Raw genomic sequence first — 22,816 nt, forward strand, 5'->3', positions numbered from 1 at the left:
TTTATATTAATTATATTGTGCTCTGAAAGACCCACGTTCAGCATTTGTTTAATGGAGTTCCAAAATTACTTAATTGAATCTACTGTAGCACTCAGTCATTAATTATTATTACATAGTAATTGCACAATTATTATGAATTTATTAAATTCCAAGCAACTGGTTAGAAGTCTGATGAACCAGATAACTGCATAACGTATGTCTTCTGTCTTGATCTGGCTTCTTACTGAAGTTACACGAGCATTCAAATGAGCTGAATTAGACTTAGTTTCACACCTTCTCTGAAACACCCCCACCGTCACCAGTGTGTTTAAATTGTGGGGGTTTATTAGCATTTAGTTTCATAAAGAAAGAAAGAAAGAAAGAAAACGAGAGCGAAAGAAAGACAAACAGAAATCATTTGGTACATGGATCTCAAAATGTGTTTTGCTCGTTTTTAAATGCTCTAACACACTGAGGTGTCATAGGGGAAAGGCTGACACTTCCAACTCCAGCAAAGTTTTATTGATTTTAGCAGTCCGACAGGTGCTTGCCAAGATGATGCCACACGTCCTGTTAGTGATGAGTCACACCTTTGGCTGGTTTCACTAAGATGGCTGAGATGTAATTTAAAAGAAATGCTGGCTCTCGTGAATACAAAACATTTTGCATCATAACTATGATTGTAACAGCAGGTCTGTACAACTTCTGCCAAGAAAAATGGGCCTGTTATGAAAAGTAGAATCACTAGAGCGTCAAATAAGCAATTATGAATCAACCAGGGATAATGATTGTTGAGTTTGAATGTGTTCCATCCCTTTTATAGATCATATGCTATCTGCTAAAGAGCATCAAGTCATCATGCACACTTATAACATGTAATGGATATTATATGTGTTGTGATTTACATAATTGCAAAATTTAAGAAACTAATAAGAAACTAATAAGGAACTAATATCTACCAGTACCTCCTGAATAATTCTGGGGGGAAAAAGGACTAAATTAAGGTTAATGATAAGTTAGCTGAGAACAAGCTTTTGGATATAATTTTAATGATCAAGTACCCTGATGATAGAGTGCTTAAATGAGATTAATGCTTGGATGACGTGCAACTACCTCAAACTTAATCAGGATAAATCTGAGGCTATCCTCACTGCTTCTCCAGCCCCACGTCGCAAATTCTCTCGTCTAAATCTGTCCTGTTTCCTCTTTCTGTTGCTGAGGTAAAACATCTTGGTGTAACCTCTGACTCCACCCTTTGTTTTGACACACACGCATCAAAGACATCACCTAGTCTGCCTTTTTTCACCTGGAGAACATCTCCAGACTACGCCCCTCTCTTTCCCACTCTGATGCAGAGACTCTCATTCACGCCTTCATCACATCCCGATTAGATTACTGTAATGCCCTTCTCCCTGGTGTACCCACTTGGCAGTTAAACAGACTCCAGTACGTCCAGGACTTCAACACCGCATCAATTTTAAAGTACTTCTTGTTGTTTACAAATCTCTCCATGGCCAAGCATCTCCCTACTTATCCGATCTTCTCCGTCCCTCCACACCTCCTCGCTCACTACGTTCCTCAGACGCCCATCAACTCTCCACCCCTCCAGACTCTGCACTATGGGTGACAGGGCCTTCAGTGTAGCAGGTCCTAACCTCTGGAATGCTCTCCTGCAGGGTTTGCACCAGTGCACATGTGTTGTTAGTTCTTTGAAATCTAAACTGAAAAAAATTTTGATTAGCCTTTACTGGTTTTTAGTATGTATATTATAAATGTGTTCATATTATGTAGGTTATATTTGATGAATTCACTTGTTTTTCCTTTTTCCTTTTGGCCCTTTTTGGCCTTTTTCACCTTTCCTGTAGTACCTGGTTTTGTAAAGTGTCCTTGGGTGACTTGAATATTATTATTATTATTATTATTATTATTATTATTATTATTATATTATTATAAGTTGCGAGTCTGCCTACAACCAATTATATAATGAATCATTCATGATTAGCCCTTAATCAGCTGTTTAATGGCACTTAACTTATAACAACTAATGATTACTTTGTTGTTGTGTATATTAGTTTAAATTTTTCTTCCTCGGGTACTGAGTTGTTATAAGGAGCGCATTATTTTATCAAGGGACATCCTGAATGCAAAGATGAGGGCTTTCAGAGGTGGTCGTAGAAAGGAGGTGAGGGCAATTCGGGGGGATCTGAAAGTGAAGATCAGGGAGGCTAAGGAGAAACACAGGAGGAAGCTGGAGCGGAATCTCCAGCAGAACTTCAGACCGGCTGGCAGCAGAGGAGTTGGAGGCAGCTTGGACAGGGCCAACAAACTACATTTGTTCTTTAACAGATTTGGGTCAGTGGCTCATGCCATGTATCAGCAAGGGTGATGAGGCTGAGTACAGGGCTGTGGTGGGCGACAAAGGAGCTGGTTGTGGATCTAAGTAGAGCCCTTGTGACCCCAGTGACCCCTGTTTCAACCCAGTGGGTCAGCGTGGACATTGTGGAGGATTACAAGTACCTGGGATTGCACATGAACAAGCCCTTTACAGTTCTGTGAGTCTGTGGTGGCCAGTGCTTTCCTGTTTGCTGTTGCATGCTGGGGCTGTGAGTTGAGGGTAGCAGACGCTAACAGACTCAACAAACATGATCAGCAAGGCCAGTGACGTTGTGCGTGTAGAGCTGGACTACAGTGGTGGAAAGTAGTGAAGTACAAATGCTTCGTTACTGTACTTTTTTTTCGGTGTCTGTACTTGAGTAGTTTTAGCTGTTGCAACTTTTTATTTTCACTTCGGTACATCTCAAAGCCAAATGTCGACTTGTTACTCCGATACATTCTGCACGAGACCTCGTTACTTTGGTCTTAGTCGTCTATGCAGCGCACCTGAGCGGAGCAGCGCTGAAAAACAAATGTAAACTGATAAAGCCGGCTCGGCGCAAATCAAGTTGCTGGACGGCCCTGTGACACCCTGTGGGGTCATGAGTGGTCGTGGTCGCGGTCGCTCTCGCTCTCGTAGAGGAAGAGCTGATTGCAGTAACTCTGGGAACCTGGGCTAATTGCCCTGTAGAGTATTTGGGACTGTCTTCTCATTCTGCAAAGAGGCTGCTGTCGAGGCCAGGTCAGACCTCCCTACGGGCCGGCTCCCTGGTTTCCCCTTTAGTTTGGTTTTGTTTGGTTGGACTATTGCTTTGTGGTATTTACTGTATCTTGTTTTCGCATACTACAACACCTTCACACATACATTCATGCGACCATCATCCTGCACAGACACTACTGAAACAACAAACTACATACCTCATAATCATCAACATAATTATGTTAATTCGAAATAACTATTAATTTGGCTTATTTTCGTTAAATAAACATATGTTTACTGTTTACCATGGTGTGTCTCCCTTTTGTTGTGGCCTTTAGAGCCAGGTCATAACAGGCCCCACCTCAGTTTCCTGTCAAAGGCGAACGCGAATGTTTAAAACTTAGATGAGAGGATGAAGAGGGACTATCCTTCTAGGTACGAGAAGAGAAACTCAATGAGAGTGAAGTGCGGGAACAGCTGTCAGGTAAACTTGTTCTCTCCTCTCAGACTCTGATGTCAGCAGATAGCCTAACAGTAATCTTAATGTGCAGCTGCAGTGAATCTGTCTCTGTCTGTCCTGCTAACCAGCTGAGCAGCGCAGCTCTTGACTGTCGTGTCTTGGTTGCTTGCCAGACTGTGACTGAACAATGTTGAGTGATATACAATTATTTATTACATTTGATAAACGCAGACGGGCCATGGTGTTTATAAACTGCAGCTCAGAAAGATGGCCGCGTTGTATGTGAAAATGCGTTCATTTGCACGTGCACGAAATTAAACTCACACATTCAGACAGAAACATCTGTGGGACCAGTCCAGACAGGATGTGATGGCGCTCCTCATACATCATTTTAAAAGAAGACGGTGAAGTTTAGTTACAACTCTGGATGCAAGAATGGACGCAGTGGATTCACGTTGACTATTAAAATGTTGATTAGCTGACAGACTGGGCAACACGGATGCACATCTCAGTAAATAATAAGCATCACATATTCAGCCCAGTCATTTTATAAATAGAATTTTATATTTGAAAATGTATTGAAGGAAACCTGGAGGAGCCGGTTTGAATGGCCCTGATGCAGCTGAAAACATTAGCATATCGAAAAATCTATAATTTACAGGGGCAATGCTGAAGTTTGTCAGTTGAGCAGGTGCTGGATCATCAGCCAGTACAAGGACAGTTGATCCTCATCGAGCCTCAGCCAGTTCCAGCACAGACCCTGTGCAGAATTTTTTAGCAGGTCCCACAGACCCAGGTCAAACACAGGCAGTCTCAGCCGGTAGGAGCACAGCCAGAGATGTACAGCCAGCATCAGGTTCAAGCAGCTCAGACCCTAATGGAACAGTTGCTGCTCCACCAAGTGACCAGCAGATTGGCACCTAATCTTATCAGACTTCATAAGGTCTGAGTTAGTGCGCAGAGGTCTGCGCAAACCAGCACTGGACTTTTGCAGCTCAGTTTTCCTTTTTGTGATTCACTGTAACTTATAATGCTGTATTCAAACCTGAACGAATTTAAAAAGATAGATTGCGTTTTGTAAGATCAATAGATTTTACTTTTGATTAAGTATTTTTAAAACCAACCTTTTTACTTTTACTCGAGTAGGTTTTTACTGGATGACTTTTACTTGAGTAACATTTTTCATGTGGTATCTGTACTTATACTTAAGTATGAAAATTGAGTACTTCTTCCATCACTGCTGGACTCTGGTGGTGTGAGAGAGGAGGATGCTGTCCAAGCTACATGTCATCTTGGACAATGCCTCCCACCCACTCCATGACTTGATTTCAGTGACAGACTCATACCTCCTAAATGCACCATAGAGCGCCACAGGAAGTCATTCCTGCCTGTGGCCATCAAACTCTTTAACTCCTCCCTCAGAGTCTCAAACACAAAGTCTCTTAAAGCCTAGTTCACACTACACGACTTTAAGCCCGATTTGCCGGTTGGTGAGCGACCGTCAGGTTGTGATAGGGGGTAAATTATCTGCGGTCGCAAGTCGTTATGTGTGAACTACTCAATGACGCATCAAAACACCTCCCCGACACATCACTGATGACACATTGCAGGCGCCAGCCAGATATGTACCATGCCAAATATCAACATCCACATCCAGCCGATGAGAGCAGGCAGCTACTTTTTCACTACAAAACACTTTTTATTCACCTGTAGCACAGACAATCCCTGCTACCTGTGTGTGCTAATCCATTCTTTCCTCCATATTCTTTGTGTTTATCATTTTTATCTTTATAATAACAAATGACAGTTGTTTCGTGTTCCTGTTTCACATTTCGTTTGTTTTCTTGACAAAACGTGGTTTGGAGACCAGCCGTCAGGAGTCATTCGCAGCTCGTGTAGTGTGTGACCCGCTGAACAGCACGGCAATCAGCCGACGCTGAAGGTCGTTTAGTCTGCAGGAGCCTTTAGTGCAATACCTGACATATTGTGCAATACTATCTGTTTTAATACTCTGGTTGCTCTGTCCCGATACTGCTGATTTTAGGATTGTACCCATGCATCAACTATATCTGTAGTCATTATCACTATTTATATTTAATTCACTACTACTATGTTTCATGCCACTTCTGTTAATACTGTACATATCTACACTCCTTCTATTTATATTCATATCCATTCCATGTCAACTCTACCTGCACTCATTGTTTACTATTACTATTTAATTCATACTGAACATGATTTTCTTAAAAAAAATAAATACTTAAACTTTTTACTACCCAGCTGGAACAAAAATATTCAATCTAAAGCACAATAAATAAGATTTTTCAACTGTTTCCTAAGGTGTGACGGTTTTATAAACTAATTAAAGATGTGTTTAGGTTATTCTTATCTGCTTTCTAAATCGCAAGAAAAATAATATCCTGATATTTTTAAAAGTTTGGCCTTTTACTGTACACCAACACTTTTGTATTTTGTTTAACAAAGCTAATTTATTGTGACTGCCAGCTACTTGTCAGTTGGTTAGCACGATACTGTAATGTTATCTGAGGGAACACAAAAATGGTAATTGTTATTGTTATTCATTAATAAGCAATTTGCTTCATAATTTGTTTTTTGTTATTTGAGTAAGTTTTACCATGCCTTTTGTTGTTGAGGTCTTTGTTAGAAACTATCTGTGTTGCTGAATCTAGTTGGCGATGTGGAGAACTGTAATTACTCATGATAACACATACCCCAGTGTCTCCCAAATTCCAAATGCAGACCTCATCCACAAGACGAATGGTCATTTGACGTGAGTCCAGATAATTACATTTATTTGTAACCTCTCACAAATCCTGTGATCAATTTTCACCTTAGCATGATACGACTGTCACCAATTTTGCTACCCTCAGGGGGTCTTTAACATATCACACATCAGCACCACCACAACTGAAATATCACAGTCCCCCCCCCCACCCTGTTTCATGACCCCCTACGAAAAAGAAAAAGAAAGATTTTTGGCTTCATTTAAAGTGAGAATTCTCTTTTTCTTCTTTATCCACAGATCTCATTTTTTCCTGGATCTTTAATGAGTACCCGACATTTGTGAAGCAGGACACTCGCCGTTTCATCTCACAGGAGACAGGGAATCTGTACATCGCCAAAGTGGAGCCCTCCGATGTTGGTAATTACACCTGTGTGGTGACCAACACTGTCACAAAGACCCGAGTGCAGGGTCCACCCACTCCACTTGTGCTCCGCAGTGATGGTAAGCCCTGGTTTTGAACTCACTAGATTTACTAACCCACTAACAATCAAACATTAACGATCGCAGCACATATCATAAAAGGTTTGTTCTGATTAACTGGGCTGTAACTGACAGAATGATGCACACAAAGTTTTTATTTTAAGAGTGCACTTTTCTAAAAAATATGTATTTGTAATTATGTGTAGATACAATTTTTTGTATGTAGGCCACTGTCCTATGAGCAAAATATTCTACTTGCAATTAAGTGGACATGCAAAACACATGCAATTATGAATAAAAAAATATATATATCACATTTCACATAGGCATTCCCACATTAGTCTCAATGTTTTGATAATCACATGGCTCACAATGCATTATACAAATTTCTGTGCAAACAAAGATACCCTCCTGCCACCATGTCTTTAGATGGTGTTCTATTTTTTTTGGCATACTTTAATTTGTACTAAAAACTGCTGGGCCTCCGTTCTCAATCCCATAATCAAATAGTTAATTTAATACAGCTGTGCTGAACGTTTTGTTTCTGGTCCTGGGCAAGATAAATAAAAAGCCAAACTTGCTTTGTTGGTTCATGAAAGTAGGACATGTGTTTTTAAGGAATACAAATGAAATTCAAAGGTTAATTTTCTCTTTCTTTGCTAATTTCAGCATGTCCTTTAACATGTGGATCTGATGCTGTAGGCTGGCCTTATCAAGGCACTCCAAAGGAAAGGTCATTGTTAGCAAGTAATCTAATAGGAGTAGGTTTCTGTCCCACAAGCATGCTCTTTACCATACCTAATCTAATGCAGTGCAGAAATATGAAGCCAAATGTTATTTCCAATAGAAATGTCTTTTATGACATTTATGTGGGTTTTTGTCTTCCAATTAATTATAGCTGATCTGGTGCAATAAAAACCCTCCAAAGATTGAACATTACCTCTTTTCAAATACAGGAGCTTGTTTTAAACTATGTACTATTAGTATTCGTGTTAACTGTTTATTTTAACCTCCGAATTTCTAAACATAATATAAACACTTGTGTTAATATACAAGATTTGCATTTTTCATGAGGATTCCTTAAAATAGGCTATTAAAAAAATTGTGACCAAAGTATGCAATGGGTGGAACATTTTACATTTGCAAAAAGACATCATATCTATCATTTAAATTAAGAATAAGTGGTCATTCTGTTTAAAAAAAACTTCGGAAATATCTTACTTCAGCATTTGTTAGATGAGAGACAGAATTGCAAATAGCTCCTGTGATTTGAGAGATCGTTTTTTCAAGCAATTGCCGAACACTTTCCCTCCCTGCTTCTTTCCTTTCGTTTTTCATTACACCTTTATTTCACAGAGGCATCGGGTCTAGCAGCAAAACGTCAGCCCTACCTCACAGTCACAGGGGCTCAGATAAGGGGTGCAGGCTGGCACATTGAACAGGTGTCCTCCACAAAAGGTTATGGTATGAGACAATTACCCGTCCACTTCCACCTGTCTGCTTAAAATGGGTGCAGTGGTTACATTCCAGTATGAGACGGTTGTGATAAGGATCTGAATTAGCTTTCAGAGGCATTTAGGGAGCCATCCTGATAACACATGCCTTACGAAATCAACGAGATGAAATTGGCCTGTTTCCTCCATCTCAAAAGCTATTTGTGGAACACACCACTGAATTACAGCAACAGGAAACCTATTGTTACACGGGTGGATGAGAGTGGCTTAAAATACCATGGTGTGCACCCAGAATTGGCACAGCTAGGAGAAATGAAAGTACACCTAATTACAAATTCATTGATATAATTTTCCTTAGTGTCATCTAAGGGGAAGAAAAAACCCATGTGCTTTTTCAGCAATATTAGACACTCCAGTCTTGATTTATGAATAAGTCTCAAAGCTAGAACACCAGAGAGCCCACATTCCCTTCTTCTCCTTTATCCAGAGATTTTTAGCATGCACAGCAGCAATATTATAATCCACCAGAGCTGCTTCACCGACAGTGAATGGGATGCTTTGTAGACACAGTGGCGGTACCCAGGGGGATTTTATGGGCCCATTTTCTGGTTCATAGCTGTTAGCACTACAACAAGATGAAACTCATCTGGATGTAAAAGCTCAAGCCGTCTGTGAATTCTAAAAGTTGTTTTTTTTCATTCAACATCAGTGTGTTGCACGTCTACTGAAAAGCCGTGTCTTGGCTTCTTTTTCTCATTATTTTCAATGGGAGAGCGTTCTGTGACAGCACTGAGAGCAGAGCGGGTTTCTGCTGCTCAGATCGCACAGCGTTGGAAGTCGAAAAACATTCAGCTTATAGTAAAAAGAGAAGAGGGCTTTACTTGAAAAGGGTTTTCAGTAGCTGTGTAGCAACAGCAGATGCCACAACTTGTATTTTTATTTAGGTTTTTGCCTGAGTTGTTATGCTTGAGTTACAAATCAGAAATTCAACTTTTTCGCACTAACACCAGTGCTCATTTGCATTTCTCTTTCAGGTGTGATGGGTGAATATGAGCCAAAGATTGAAGTTCAGTTTCCAGAGCTTGTTCATGTTGCCAAAGGATCCACTGTAAAGATGGAATGCTTCGCTCTGGGAAAGTAAGCCCGCTCTTAGTCAGGCTCAGCATACTCACTAGCATATAAAAGAAAAATATTTCTAGAAGAGTGCTCGGATATTGTTTCATGTGTTTCACCACTTTTCTGCAATCCCCATGTGTTTCAGTCAGGCTTCTCATCTAAGAAATTAGAGAGCACATGATGGGGTTCAAAATCTTCAGGTAAAATATAGGTGTTGTAAAACAATGTATTGAAGCCCAGAGTACAGGACTGGGTAATATGCCTAAAGTTACAGGAGGGGTGGGATGTTGATCAGCCTGCAAATCACCCGCCCAAACAAGCAGTGGAGGGAGGCTTCGGCAGGATGCAGCGTGTGGGAGAAGTAGATAAACAAAAGCAAGACAAGCGAACAGTTAAATGCCATAGCAAAGTGGATAGCTACACACTGCATGCTGATTAGTAAATCTCTCTTCTAATGATTTGTGCTGCACGTCGCGCACAAAAAGTTCAAGACAATTCAACTTTGGCGGCGGGCGGGCAGGCGTGTGCGTGAGGAACGCACTACTGAACATAGACCGTTTCCGCTGTGGCCTGATAAAAGCAAAGTGTTTCTGTTGATACCTGCTCAGAAGGAGCCTGTTATGATGTTATGATCGTGGCTCTGGACTCTTAACTTGTTTTAACTAGCTTGATTGAAGGTAATGCCGTGGCAGTGGCAAATAGCTTTGGTATATTTGATTTGACTACATTAATGTTTAAGTTGAGATTTACAAGGAATGTTTTATTGTTTCTGTGTAAAGGGAATACTGCTGGTAAAAAGCACCTTATTTGTTTAAAGTGTTTGCAAACCACATGTTATTGCACTTTTGTGTACATAGCAGTACATTTTAATTATAAGTGCGCTGAACACTACTTTAGAAATCATTATTCAATTTTGCACACAATAATGCAGTTAATTGCAGAAAATCACACAATTAATCGTGTTTTCTAATCGTTGCCCAGCGCTAAATTTTATATTCACCAGGGAAGGAAAGCCCGTAATGGTACACCTCATAAGGTGCTCGGAACTTTCCTTATGAGTATTATTGTGGTGTGGCCATTAAAACCGCTGAATTTGATCCTTAAAAGACCAAACAAAAGCCCTAAATGTTGCTCTTACATTAAAGATTAAGGAATGCGATTAAATAATTTAAGGGTAATTGGACTACAGCATCCATACTCTTGAATGTTAAGGGAAATCTGAGACATTATATTCAAATATTTAATGGTTGGTGACTTAATATTATGTTATATGTGTATAGATAATGGGATAGCAAAAATCCTAAGTGCACTTGTTTATAGCACAAGATTTTCTGCAAGAGCCATAACGGTTCTTTTCTACTTTGTGTCAAGCCTAATCTTTTAATAGATCAGAATCTGCATTTGTGGCAGATTTTGTTCACTTACAAGCAATAAGAAATTCAGAAGAGTTTAAAGAGATGACTTCAGAGGGTTAAACTTCTCCGTGTGTCTCCTCACAGCCCGGTACCATCTATCGACTGGAGGAGGGTGGACGGTGTACCCTTCCCCAGGAAAGTGGACATGAGGAAAGCCAGCGGCGTTTTGGAAATCCCATATTTCCAGCAGGAGGATGCTGGCACGTACGAGTGTGTGGCCGAGAACTCCAGGGGAATGAACACAGTGAAAGGAAAGCTCTCTTTCTACGGTAGGTGATCGTGACGTGCACGAATATTTGACCAACGTGCACCACATCGCTCAGACCCACTCACACGGAGAGGCAGCAAAAGTAGACACAACTGGTGTTATAGAGCAGTGAGCTGCGATCAGCAGAGACTCATGTGACGCACATGAGGAGGGTGGCTCGTTTTAATGGCACATCAAAATGATTAAAGGCTGCCTGCCATGATGCCTCTAATATTTTGATCCAGATTAAAGGAGTGATGCGGATGAGGCTGAGCCCTTGGATATGACCTTGTTGGTGAGCCTTGTATTGGGTTCCACCAGATGGCATCGTGATTGACATCCAACTTGACTGGAGATCAAAGCCGTTAAATGTACTATACATAGATGAGTGGAACATATGTCAGGGACATAATCTGCACTGCAGCATCTGGATCCACGGGAAGCGGGTTAGTAAATTCAGTCATTGTCACAGAGTTCAGATACTAGAAGGTGGGATAACTATAACCACTTCATTCCAAAATGAAAAATCTGAAATGAATAATCTGCTCATACAAAATGATGAATTGTACACATTTAAAACAAACATACAGTAATGCTTTCATTTCTAAATTGTGTATTTTATCTATTTATGCAGATATATTATATGAATACACATCTTACACATCTTAATTTAGAGTGAAATATCTGAAGACTGGATAGCACTTTTCTTAAAGCCAACAGTGGTGAAGATGTTGACATTTGTATAAAGCATGACATTTATGTTATTAATGTAAATATACAAGTTGATCAGTTTTCATTCCATAGTGCTATACTGTAAAGTGTATTTTTGCAATTCAACAATTATGACTGATGTGACTAATCTTAAAGTTAAAGTTGTGTGATTTCATCGACACCGCACGAAGATTACTCTTATTTATATGGTTGACTCCATTGGTCACAAGGTATCCAGCTAAATTTCTATTTATTTTTTTAAATCCAAGAAACCATAAAAAGTAATAGTACTACGGTACGTATGGTTCATTTATATTTGATTTATTTTTACATAATACATAAATACAAAAAATAGGGTTTGGCCATTAGATTTATTTGTCACAGTACAACAGGTTATAGAGTGAAATTGAGTTTGTAACTCCCTTCTGCCACATAGCAGACAATATTCAGTAATATAAAAGCAATTATAAATATTGTGACATAAAAAGTTTGTTGTTGAAACATTTTGGGGTTAGACCAATTATATTAATTTCTTGTGTACTAACTGCAAATTACATATCATACATATTAGTATATAGTATATACTGTTGCCAGTTAGTATGTAGTATGGAATTGCGACACAGAATAGAGTGTCTGAAGCTAGAATTAATCTTGTTCTTTGAGTTAAACTTGAATTAGTGGTGCATCAGATTCATAATTCTGGGAATTTGTCGATAATTAGCTGCAACTTGGCGACAAAGGAACAATTTTAGAGAGGAGGAAGCTAATATTATGAATCCTTTATGTCTATCCATACTGTATAAATAATCCAAGTAAGCCAACCTTTCTGACCTCACGTTCCATAATCACAAAGGAATGAATAAATAAATGAAATGAATAAATAGATTAAAAAATGTCATTATATTTATACATTTTATATTTTTACCAGTAGCTTTCTGTTGAAAGGCAGTTAACTTTAACTTTGAACAATCTATAGATTTTCCTCCCACCTTGACCGCTCTCTGTTTTCTCACTTCTTACATGCTGTGTCAGCTGTCAATGATAACTCATTTGGGGATTTAAACAATTTGCTATTATTTACAACAGCCCTGGAAGCTCTTAGCCTCATTGACTATAACAGCTCAGGAGCAAGCTGTGATCCACCAAGGCTTGATTTGTCCTTTTGAGCTGTGGCTTCTCTCTCATTTTTCATTTGTTTTCTCTCTCTCTCTCTCTCCCTCTCTCTCTTTCTCCTGCTGTCTGCAGCCAGGTGATAAAAATCAGTAATCTTATTTTGAACTCCCTTTGAATTAAGCCTTTGAGACATTCGTCAGCAGTGCAAGCCAATGGGGGAATCAATAACGGTATCTCTTGTGCATCCAAGCAAGCTACACTGAAAGAGAGCTGGGCTTTGTGTCCGACAGGAAGAAATGAAGGTGTTACTTTATGGTGGCACTACGGTCATTGTTAAAACATTCTCACACTTTTAATATCAATGTTAGTGTCATAAGTTGTGAAAATGCCTTTTCTGTCTAAAATCCAGCTAATACACAGGGCCTAGTGTGTTTTGAGTTTGACTGTGTTTTTGGTTTTAATCTCGAGGTGAAAGAGCAAAAGCAGTATTCGTTAATTTGATTGCATTTAGCCACCGTCTTTCTTCTACTCAATCCAAAGACAAGGAGTTTTGTTAAATTTCCATCTCTGGAAGAAAGGCTTGGAAAAGAAATGGGCGTTTACTCCTTCAATGTTGATATTACTCAGAGGGAAAGTAAATGCAAAGCTGTGACAGGTTAGTTTCCCCCGTTGTATTGTCATTTGTCTTTGTGCAGACGTACCACTACATTATCTCATGGTGATTTCACTGATAAGGCAAATTCCCATTTCTCCTCTGCTTTGGCCACTTGACATTTGGTTCTGATTGTGCAGGCTTGGCAGAGATGCCTGCTATCATTTGGTAAGCGTTGACTGAGAGTCGATTCTTTCACAGCGGGTGAGGGATAGAGGGACCCTGACATCGAGGAGAAAAAACAACAACAATGCAGTCCTGAAAGGTGCAGTGGGTGGGGCAGCTCAGCCAGGCTCTGATGGAGGATTGCGGTTGCATGAATGGATGTGTTGCTAAATGACTGATGATGGTGAAGTCTTATTGAGTAACTTTCTACCATCGAGTGGGTTCCTTTTCTAAACACACATAAAAGCACATACCTCATAGTCATTTTCAGATATTGAGACTGGTAATGAAGCTCAAATTGATTAATAAAATATGTCTACGTGAATACACTGATTTATAATTTTGTCACATTTAGGGATTCACCGAATGTTCGGCCACCGAAATTAATAGGCCGGAAATAGCAAACAAAAAAAAAGCACTTTCGGTGTTTGGCCTAACAAGTCAAAAGCCCGAATAAATTTTACCGAACAATTAAGTTTTGACATGTTGTCAGTGTGGAAGCATTTTAAAGTGTCAGAGAAAGACACAAAAATGGCCGTTTGCAGACACTATTCTGCTTAAATGTCTCCTAGCACATCCACTCCATCTGTGGCTGTCTTCTTAGAAAGGCGAACAAACGATCTGACCCGCTTCAAGAGTTTCTGTCACTCGTCTGTGAGAAGGCTAGCCGCACCTAGATTTAGATGTGCACACGTATTACAGCCTTTATGGTAAATTCACTGAAACGTCCCAGTGCGAGCTGACAAGGCAGGTTAGAGACTTTATCCTGTCAGTTTCTCTCTTTACAAAGACAAGTGTTGCAGTATGAGTCCTACCTGAAGAGAAGCTGTGAAGTCTTCATGTTACGCTGTACGAGAACCGCATTATTTATGTGGTTCTCGTATTTACAAAATTTATGAAATCAAAAAAAAAGGTAATATTTTGTAAGGGAAAACAACTGCAATTAAGAGGTTAGCATAGATGTTACATCTCAAAGTTTAAGAATACATGTCTCTGTAGCAGGACAAATAACATAAACATCAGCTTTCAGTCAAAGGAAATTATAACCCTTTTTGCTGTTTGCACAGATGGCAACAGCACAGCCTCCACAAAAGTTAAATGTTAATGACCTCAGCCAACCTTGTGCTGCAGCCTCTGCTGCCAAAGGGATCTTAGAGGCCTACAGTACAACACATGATTCACAAATAGAAATATTTCTTTGATACTGGACAGATTTTGATGTTGAATCAGCACAGGACTCCAACATAAATACACAAGATCGCAAAAATACTCCCCTCTGATCTCCACATCCACCTCTTTTTATCAGTCTTTGCTCTGTCTCTCTGAACACCCACATACACACACTCTCTAACTCACACATCGACCACACACGCTGAAGTTGTAATGCACAGAGAAAGTGTGGGGATACATTTGCAGTTATTGAATTCTAGCTGCTTTACGCAAAGGCAAAATACTGTATAGCAGAAGCCAATTAGAGCAGGATTTGTACTGTTACTGAAAAGCCTCCACAAAGGTCAGTCCTTGAGAGTGGCATTAGGTGAGATCTGTGGAATGGAAAGGTGCGGTCAGCTATTACTCTTGTTCTGCCACTGGCCTTGTGTGATATAGGATGATTGTAGCTTGACCTACACATCCAGAATGTACAGAGCATTACACAGAGAGAGCTATACAGATCTAATTTTATGTCGGGTTTTTTTGGCTTAATCATTAACTAGCCTTGACTTACTTGCATGAGATAGCGGGAATCAATTCTCCTCCTGTATAATTATACCATCATTTACTCAGATTGTATTGAATGGAGGGTTTTTGTGGTAGCCAGTAGTCACCTTAATGTATATGGATCTGGTTTTCATCACTTTTGTTCTACTAGTAGCACACTAGGAAACTGAAAGAAATCTTAAAATGAGAACTTCAGTGATAAGTCTCACTGAACTAAAAGCAATAAATGTGGGATGCAAACTCCTATCACCAAAAATCCAACAACTGAAAGCTGCTTCCCGTTCTTGATTGTGGACAGTGACCGGCACGTTCAGTGCAACTAGATGATTCAACTGAGTGACGTGTGGGTCCAGTTGAGTTCTGGGTCTAAGCAAGGAAGGGCTTTCCAGGAAAAAAAAGGAGTGATCTTTGTGCTTCTTCTTTCACGTCTTGAGTCTGTCAAGAGTGTCGTGGTGTTCAATGTCCTAAATGTTACAGCTCTCGTCCTACATCTATCCTGACTTAATTCTTCCTTTGCTACACTTTCTTTCTAAAGAATGAATAATGTTTCCCCACATGTCTAGTTTGCCCATGGCATCTCGGCTGCTGTAGAGATAAACAGGATATCGTCTACTGACCATTAATCTGATAGACAGTGTTAACACAGGCACAAATGTCAAAAATGGGAATTCTGTACCTCATCTGTTGTTAGACATAACCATATGTACCTATGTATTTCTATATACGGTATGTATACCTATACACACAGCAAATTAAAGAGTAAAAAACCCATTTTCCATATTTCCAGCCCCTCCTCATCTAATTGAGAAACCCCAAGATGTCCAGAAGCTCATTGATGACTCTTTGGTGTGGGAGTGTAAAGCCACAGGGAAGCCGAAGCCTTCTTACAGGTGGATGAAAAATGGAGAGAACCTGGAGTCTGCAGAGGTGAGGTCAACCAAGCACTAGCATGTCTAGAATTGAAGATAACTGTTTTTCTTCCAAGGTCTTTCTTAAGACAACAATTTTGGCACAGATGTTTCTTGCATATTCTTAAGCGAATGTGAGCAACCATGTGGTGGATTTTCAAAGCTTCATTTTACTGCTTGTTCAAGCTTTACTGACTAATTACCATGCATTATTGTCTTTTCCATTACACCACAGTGCCTCCTGTGCAGCAGTACATTATGTTATTCACTTCTGCAAAACAGCATTTATTTCAAAGGAATTAGACTGTGTCTACTGTGCTTTGCTGTGCTAAGAGACTAAACTGTAAACAGGCCAAGTATTTCATGCTAGTCTGGAAAGCACAGTGATGTAAGAGCTTCTCTAATCTTCTGTTAAATCTCTCTTCGCCAAGTGCAGTTATTAATCTTGTGCCACCAAAGATGAAAAACTAAGATTCTTTATATAAACACTGTATATTGTACTTTCATTTTAGCTCCCTGTCCTCCTGATTTCCCATTATGGGTACAATGATGAGAGATGAGCCTATAGTGGCTCCAACCAGCCTATTTGTACATCTAACTTAAACTGAACTCTGTTGTTGGCACTTGCAAAAATATGATTCAATATTCCTTCATCATATTGGATTATTATATCGGATTCTTTACCCAGGTTGTTTGGAAAAGATCGATTGGACACTTGCACAGCTTGCACCTGATATATAAACCAGCATTATGTTAATTTGCTTTATTATGCAAAAAAGGGGACAAACACAAAGGAGGATATTGATCAGAATGTTATACATGTTGTTAGGATGAACCCAGTCTGTCCTTATGTTACTAGAGGCAACACTCTAGTCAGCCAAGAATCTTTCTCATAAAAAACAGATTTGCTTTGCTATCAGGGAAGAAGAATCAACAATCTGTTTAGCCAATGGGCGCCATTTATATCAAAACCATTTATAAGGTAACACCTTTGTATTTCTTTGTTGGAAAACAAGACAACCCATCTGTTTTTAATGTGTGAAAAAAATCACATATTTTTTTCTCATATTAGGGAATTCTACAATCTGACCAGCGTTGTCTAGTGCATACTGTGTCATCATTTTGTTCTTTTGTTATTGTGACCTTACTCCTACTCCTTTCTCATTTTGTCCTGACCCAAATATATTGAAATGAAAAGACAACTGCTTTAAAAAATTATCCACAAAAATAGGCGAAACTACCTACGTACCTCGCCACACTCAGCTGTCTGGATTCAAAGCAATGAATGTATGATTAAAGGTTGCAATGACTGTTTTGATTTTTGAGCAGCAGATGTTCCCTAAACATAGACATAATAAATGGATATATTCAGAATGCATGGGTGAATGGATTAATCAGCAAAGGTGTTACATTGTTTGAAATGCCACCATTAACCACAGTGGCTTAATGAGGGGAAGAGGGAAAGGTCAATGATGTAAGGAGCAGTGGGGAGAGGATGCACCATTTGTTGTTGTTTATTACAGTCAATCGAGACCTTTCTGACTGTATAGTTCACTGGAAATTATTTCTGCTGTAAGTTTTCTAACTTTAACCAACAGAAATAGATCAATCAATAAGAAAAGATTAGTTATGGACCATATTATGTTGTTGGGAAAATTGACTATACAATACATTTTTAGGGCTTCAAGAATATATGTGCATTCAGTTATTCATTGTCAGTCATTTAACCAATCAACTCCATTTACTATTATTTAATACTAGTACCTCTCAAACTGGTTCCACAATTATTGGGCTCTTTGTTGGACAGCCCGTTAATATGACTGTTTCAGATGCAGCCCTTACAGATTATGAGACTCTTGGTTTTGGTGATATTTTGTATTATGTCAAAATAGCGATGGTTTATTGGAATGCTTGTATTCTTGTGGCTGTTTTCATCTTAAGGACTTCCCTCTCTGCTGCTTTATTGACAATTGCTGCAGGATTAAGTGGCTGTGCAATTAAAGGGAAACTCCACCATGAAACAGGATTTAGTTCATTTGAGCAATGTGAGAACACCATACAGACGGCTTATATTAGTGCACTTGAAATAAGGTCATTCATATTAGAACCCTAATGTCAATGCCTTGGTATTGCTACATCCTGATTAAGACTGGGTAGACGTTTTCTTCTTTTTTTTTTTTTCCTGCCTTCCCTTTTGATTCAAGCTCAAGTGGAGCAAACAGCCTGAGCTTCAAGCTTTTGTTCTTGCTATTACAAAGCCACTGTTGAGCTTAGATCATGTCTACTCGTAGTTCGTTCTTACTCATATGTAGAATAGATTAATCAGATATATGAATAGAGTTAGCAGCAGATTTCTTTCACAGTTCTACCCTAAATGTTCCTTTTATAGGAACCATCCACCCAAGCCTTTCCCTCCTCATTCCCCAACCACAACGGCCATTATGAGATTAACCTTTTCAGATCAAAATCAGTTTCAAAACATTTGTTTTTCTATTTGTTGAAGGAGAGAATGAAAGAAAAATATTGTTTTCCACCTTTCCATTTCTTTCTTATATTACATACATACATACATACATATTACAATCCCCAGTAGGGGATTGATTTTCTTATGACAACATAAAATGTAGCTTGTTTAAATTTTACAGCTGTAGAATGTGCATCATTCTCACAGGGCTTCCAGTAATAAGAAATTCTGAGGAACATAGCTGTAGACAGCAATCGCGCCTAGGAAGCTGACTTTTCTAAACCGTAAAAGTTCATCCTTTATGCCATCTATTGTTTTACATGTGTTTGCAGCTTTATATCAAACGAATCAACCCAGTTTTGTTGGCAAATGACATTGCCAATCATTTTCCTTCAGCATAAGGCGTACAGATGGCCCCCCCAGGTCCCTGCATGAAAAACTGCTGATTTTAGAGGAACGTCATGCTTAATTAATAGCAGCCGTAAACGGGAGTGCTTTCCGTGCACAGACTGATATACGCCACCGCTTTGCCTCCCTTGCCAGCAGGGATATTCGCCCCTGCACATCCAGAGCCACAGAGCGTTATGGAAATTCAAGCACAACCTGCTCAAACACAGGATTAGCTTGTGATCTTACAGAGAGGACAGTCTCTCTTTTCATGTGACAGTGCATTAATCCCCTGTGACTGGAGTTCAGGCCGCTCAGACACTCCTATGGAAATGGGCTCTAATGCCATTATGGGTGAGCCGGAGGAGAACACAGGACACGGAAGAGTACGGGGAGGCAGAGGCTCACGTAGCTCCATAGAGACGTATGAAAACCGCTCAAGGATTTAATACTGCAATGAAGGAGTTGAGTGAGAACCCAAGTTCGGAGAGATAAGCGCATGTTGAGGATTAAATGTCCAACTGATGCACTGATCCAACTCAGATTTTACTTCATCATGCCCAGCCATCCTTAAGTAGGTCTTAATTCAAAAACAATAGTCCAAACAGATGAAGAGGAGGTGCAGCTTGACCATGTACACAGCATTTAGTATGTTTGTGGCATACCATATCAGAAAGGCAATTTTGCAGAATGCATTATACCTCTGATGTTACGTTATTTCTTCCCCTCTTATCCCCTCCTCCTGCTGAAGGGGAAACAGGCCCTGTGGTGCAGTCAGAGATATAAATAGGGCATGGTTTTATTTCACTCTCATAAACATGCAGATTGATTAGGGTCATTTTCTGCTAGCCTGCCTCCATCCACCCAAGCCTTTCCCTCCATTAGTGATGAAAACCTGGATTTATTACCACGTCTGTCACTTCCAGACCATAATTCACTGGCCCACTGGCCGGCTGTTTTTATGTAGATGAGCTCTGGGAATAAGGCATATTAAAGCCATGTGTCTCTTTGTCCATAGGAGCGCATACAGGTTGCCAATGGGGCGTTGTCAATCAGTCGTCTGACCCTGTCCGACACAGGAATGTACCAGTGTGTGGCTGGGAATAAATACGGCAAGGTCTACTCCAATGCGGAACTCAGAGTTATAGGTAAGTCACTGGCTTGGTGTGTGTGTCTCTGTGCATGCATGCATACAGTATGTGTGTTGTCATGGAGACATGTGCACAAGCACACATTAGTCCATACGCTCAAGTTTGCCTCGTCTTCTTCCTCTGCTCAATACCTCCCGGTGACCTCCGGCATCTCTCTTATTGGCCGCTAATTGGAAAGCATTAATTATAAGATGAATGCGTTCAGCTGACAGTGATGTATGCCAGAGCTGCTCTGTTCAACAGCCTCGCCCATCTGCCCTGTCAAGCCTGTCACTCTCCACTCTGGGCTGGCAGCAGCTCTCATTCAGGATTCAACCTCAAACATGTCAACCTCAACTGTGGGTATTACGATTTAGCTTTTTTCCCCCAGTAATTATTCATATTGTAAAGAATGTAATCTTACGTCTTGGAATTATCCAATGCAAAAATGCAATGTATTTATAAACTGATTTTACAAAATGGCAAAAAAAAAAAAAAGGATCCAAGATAAATTTAATATATAATTTGGAGGAAAAAGAGAAGATGTGAGGCTTTTACAAACACACGCTTTAACATGCTGCTGTTGTTTCAGCTGTTGCCCCAGATTTCTCTCACAACCAACTGAGGAGCCAGACTCTGGTGAAGGTGGGAGGAGATGTGCTTGTCGAGTGCAAGCCCAAGATGTCTCCGTGGGGTGTGGTCTCTTGGCGGAAGGGCACCGAACCACTCCAAGAAAGTAACAGGTAACGTAACATTTACACATTTTGTTCTGCTGTTATCCCCACTGTAAGGACGGCTTGTCTTCTCCTTGCATGTACCCTTATTACTTTTAGCCAGGTAAAGATCCCTGGAGGATGTGTATTAATACAAACACGTATTATGCTAAACTACACTCACTACTTCCAAATGTTGCATCTTGATCACATTTGAATGTGGAACACTCAATTGAAGTCATCTCCAATGTGATGTTGCCCCCAGCTGGTTGCAATATTAGAAGAGAGTCACATATGAAATGACAAAATTCAACAACTGGTGCATGACATTTTTACTGCCTCCTGAAATCCAGTCCTCCGTTCACCAAGAGAGCTACTAGCATTAAAACATACATCCTGGAGGCAAGGTATACTTATTTTTAATCAGGTATCTCAAACAGGTGAACACGTCATACTCTAGAGTGAAATATTATGTTCACTACACCAATATATATTGTAAAATAGTGACTAGGTTGGCCTGACAAGACCTGAGATGACTAAAAAGATTTTATCATTTTATCTATTAGGTCATGTTCAATCAAATTGGGCCAATCCTTGCAAAACAGCAGAGGCACCAATAAAAAACAAACAAGCATAGGGTTCTGCCAAAAAAATTCAGGGTTATCCGACCAAAAATGTTGAGCCTGGCAGCATCATCTGGTGAGGTTGTGTAATGGTCAATCAAATGCTGTACATACAAGCACACATTGCTGACTCTTTAGCGTGAACGCTGTATTACTGCTGTTTACTTTGCAATCATTGCTACAAAAGATAAAATGATTGCAGCTGTGATAACTTTACAGAGTCATGTCTCATAGTTTTATAAACTGTCCAGCGAACTGTGCTGTGTTTGGCGTATGATAAGCCTTCAAACCTGTGGATCTATTACTCAGACTGGCCTTCCTGGTTCATGTTTCATTGTCGAATGAATATTACCTGAAACAACATGCACCTACCAGACACATTTTCCTTGTTTTTAATGCAGGCAGGTTTTTTTTGGTTTAAAACCTGGCTTACTCTGCTGCAAAATAGTTGTGCACAAGGGGTCGCTGACTTGTGGCTCCATCAAAATTGTCACATACAGTTGGGTGCCTTGGTGGCCCTGGGGTGTACAATGCTATGCACGTAACAGCATCATCCCTGGGTTAGTGTTTGGCTGGGGTCCCTTCCTTTCCTGTGACCTCTCTGCTGGGCAAAAGTGGGCAAAAAGTCTCTGTAAATAAATTCTCTTATAGAAATGCACTGGCTTTCTGGACTTAGATCACAGAGCAGAATATTACATTTTAATGCACTCAGAGAACCAAGAAGTTTTAGAAATTCAAAAGTATTGAATCAAGGTACACCAGAAGGCTACGGTCACTGTGGCATATTTTGTTGTTTTATGCCCACGGAGAGATTCTGATGCAGTCCTCAGATGTGGTGGGAACACTCAGAACAGCTAAGAGAAAAAGCAGCATGCAGCCTGACTGAGTAGTGGTTAATGGGGTTTGCTGTGTTTTATCTCCAGCTCTTTAGTAGTGGCCAAACAGACCGGCTGCTGAGTAAATTCAAAGTGATAATCAAGTACTTTTCACCACAGCAGAGAGGATAGATATGAAATTATTCAACGTCTGACTCGTGTCCAAGTTACAGAGGAACAGAGGGTGGTCTTAGCGTCCTGCCATGTTTGACCCCTGAGATGTGATGTGTGCAACATTTGATAACTTTTGCCAGTGCTTGTGTGTGCCTGTCTGGATGAGGTGCAAAGTCCGGCCCCAGTGGCTTCATTGTAGACAGGGGTCATCCACTGGGTGTCACAACTCTAGCATGACGCTGCTCTGACAGCAGGGCTGTGTGCACAGCGTC

General features: G+C 40.1%; 1 protein-coding gene across 2 annotated transcripts in view; it reads left to right on the top strand.

The window, feature by feature from the left end:
* Positions 1–22,816, top strand: part of cntn4 (contactin 4) — a 165,484-nt gene that overhangs the window by 93,331 nt on the left and 49,337 nt on the right. For both annotated transcript variants that reach the window (XM_038697795.1, XM_038697796.1), the window contains exons 6-11: positions 6,556–6,759; positions 9,227–9,329; positions 10,808–10,992; positions 16,118–16,257; positions 20,108–20,237; positions 20,812–20,962. In XM_038697795.1, coding sequence (XP_038553723.1) covers positions 6,556–6,759; positions 9,227–9,329; positions 10,808–10,992; positions 16,118–16,257; positions 20,108–20,237; positions 20,812–20,962 — 913 coding nt within the window. The remainder of the gene's footprint in view (positions 1–6,555; positions 6,760–9,226; positions 9,330–10,807; positions 10,993–16,117; positions 16,258–20,107; positions 20,238–20,811; positions 20,963–22,816) is intronic.

The sequence above is a fragment of the Micropterus salmoides genome, unplaced genomic scaffold, assembly GCF_014851395.1.
Source record: "Micropterus salmoides isolate LMB-PRFRI ecotype aquatic unplaced genomic scaffold, ASM1485139v1 Ms_hic_scaffold_4, whole genome shotgun sequence".
NCBI lineage: Eukaryota > Metazoa > Chordata > Actinopteri > Centrarchiformes > Centrarchidae > Micropterus > Micropterus salmoides.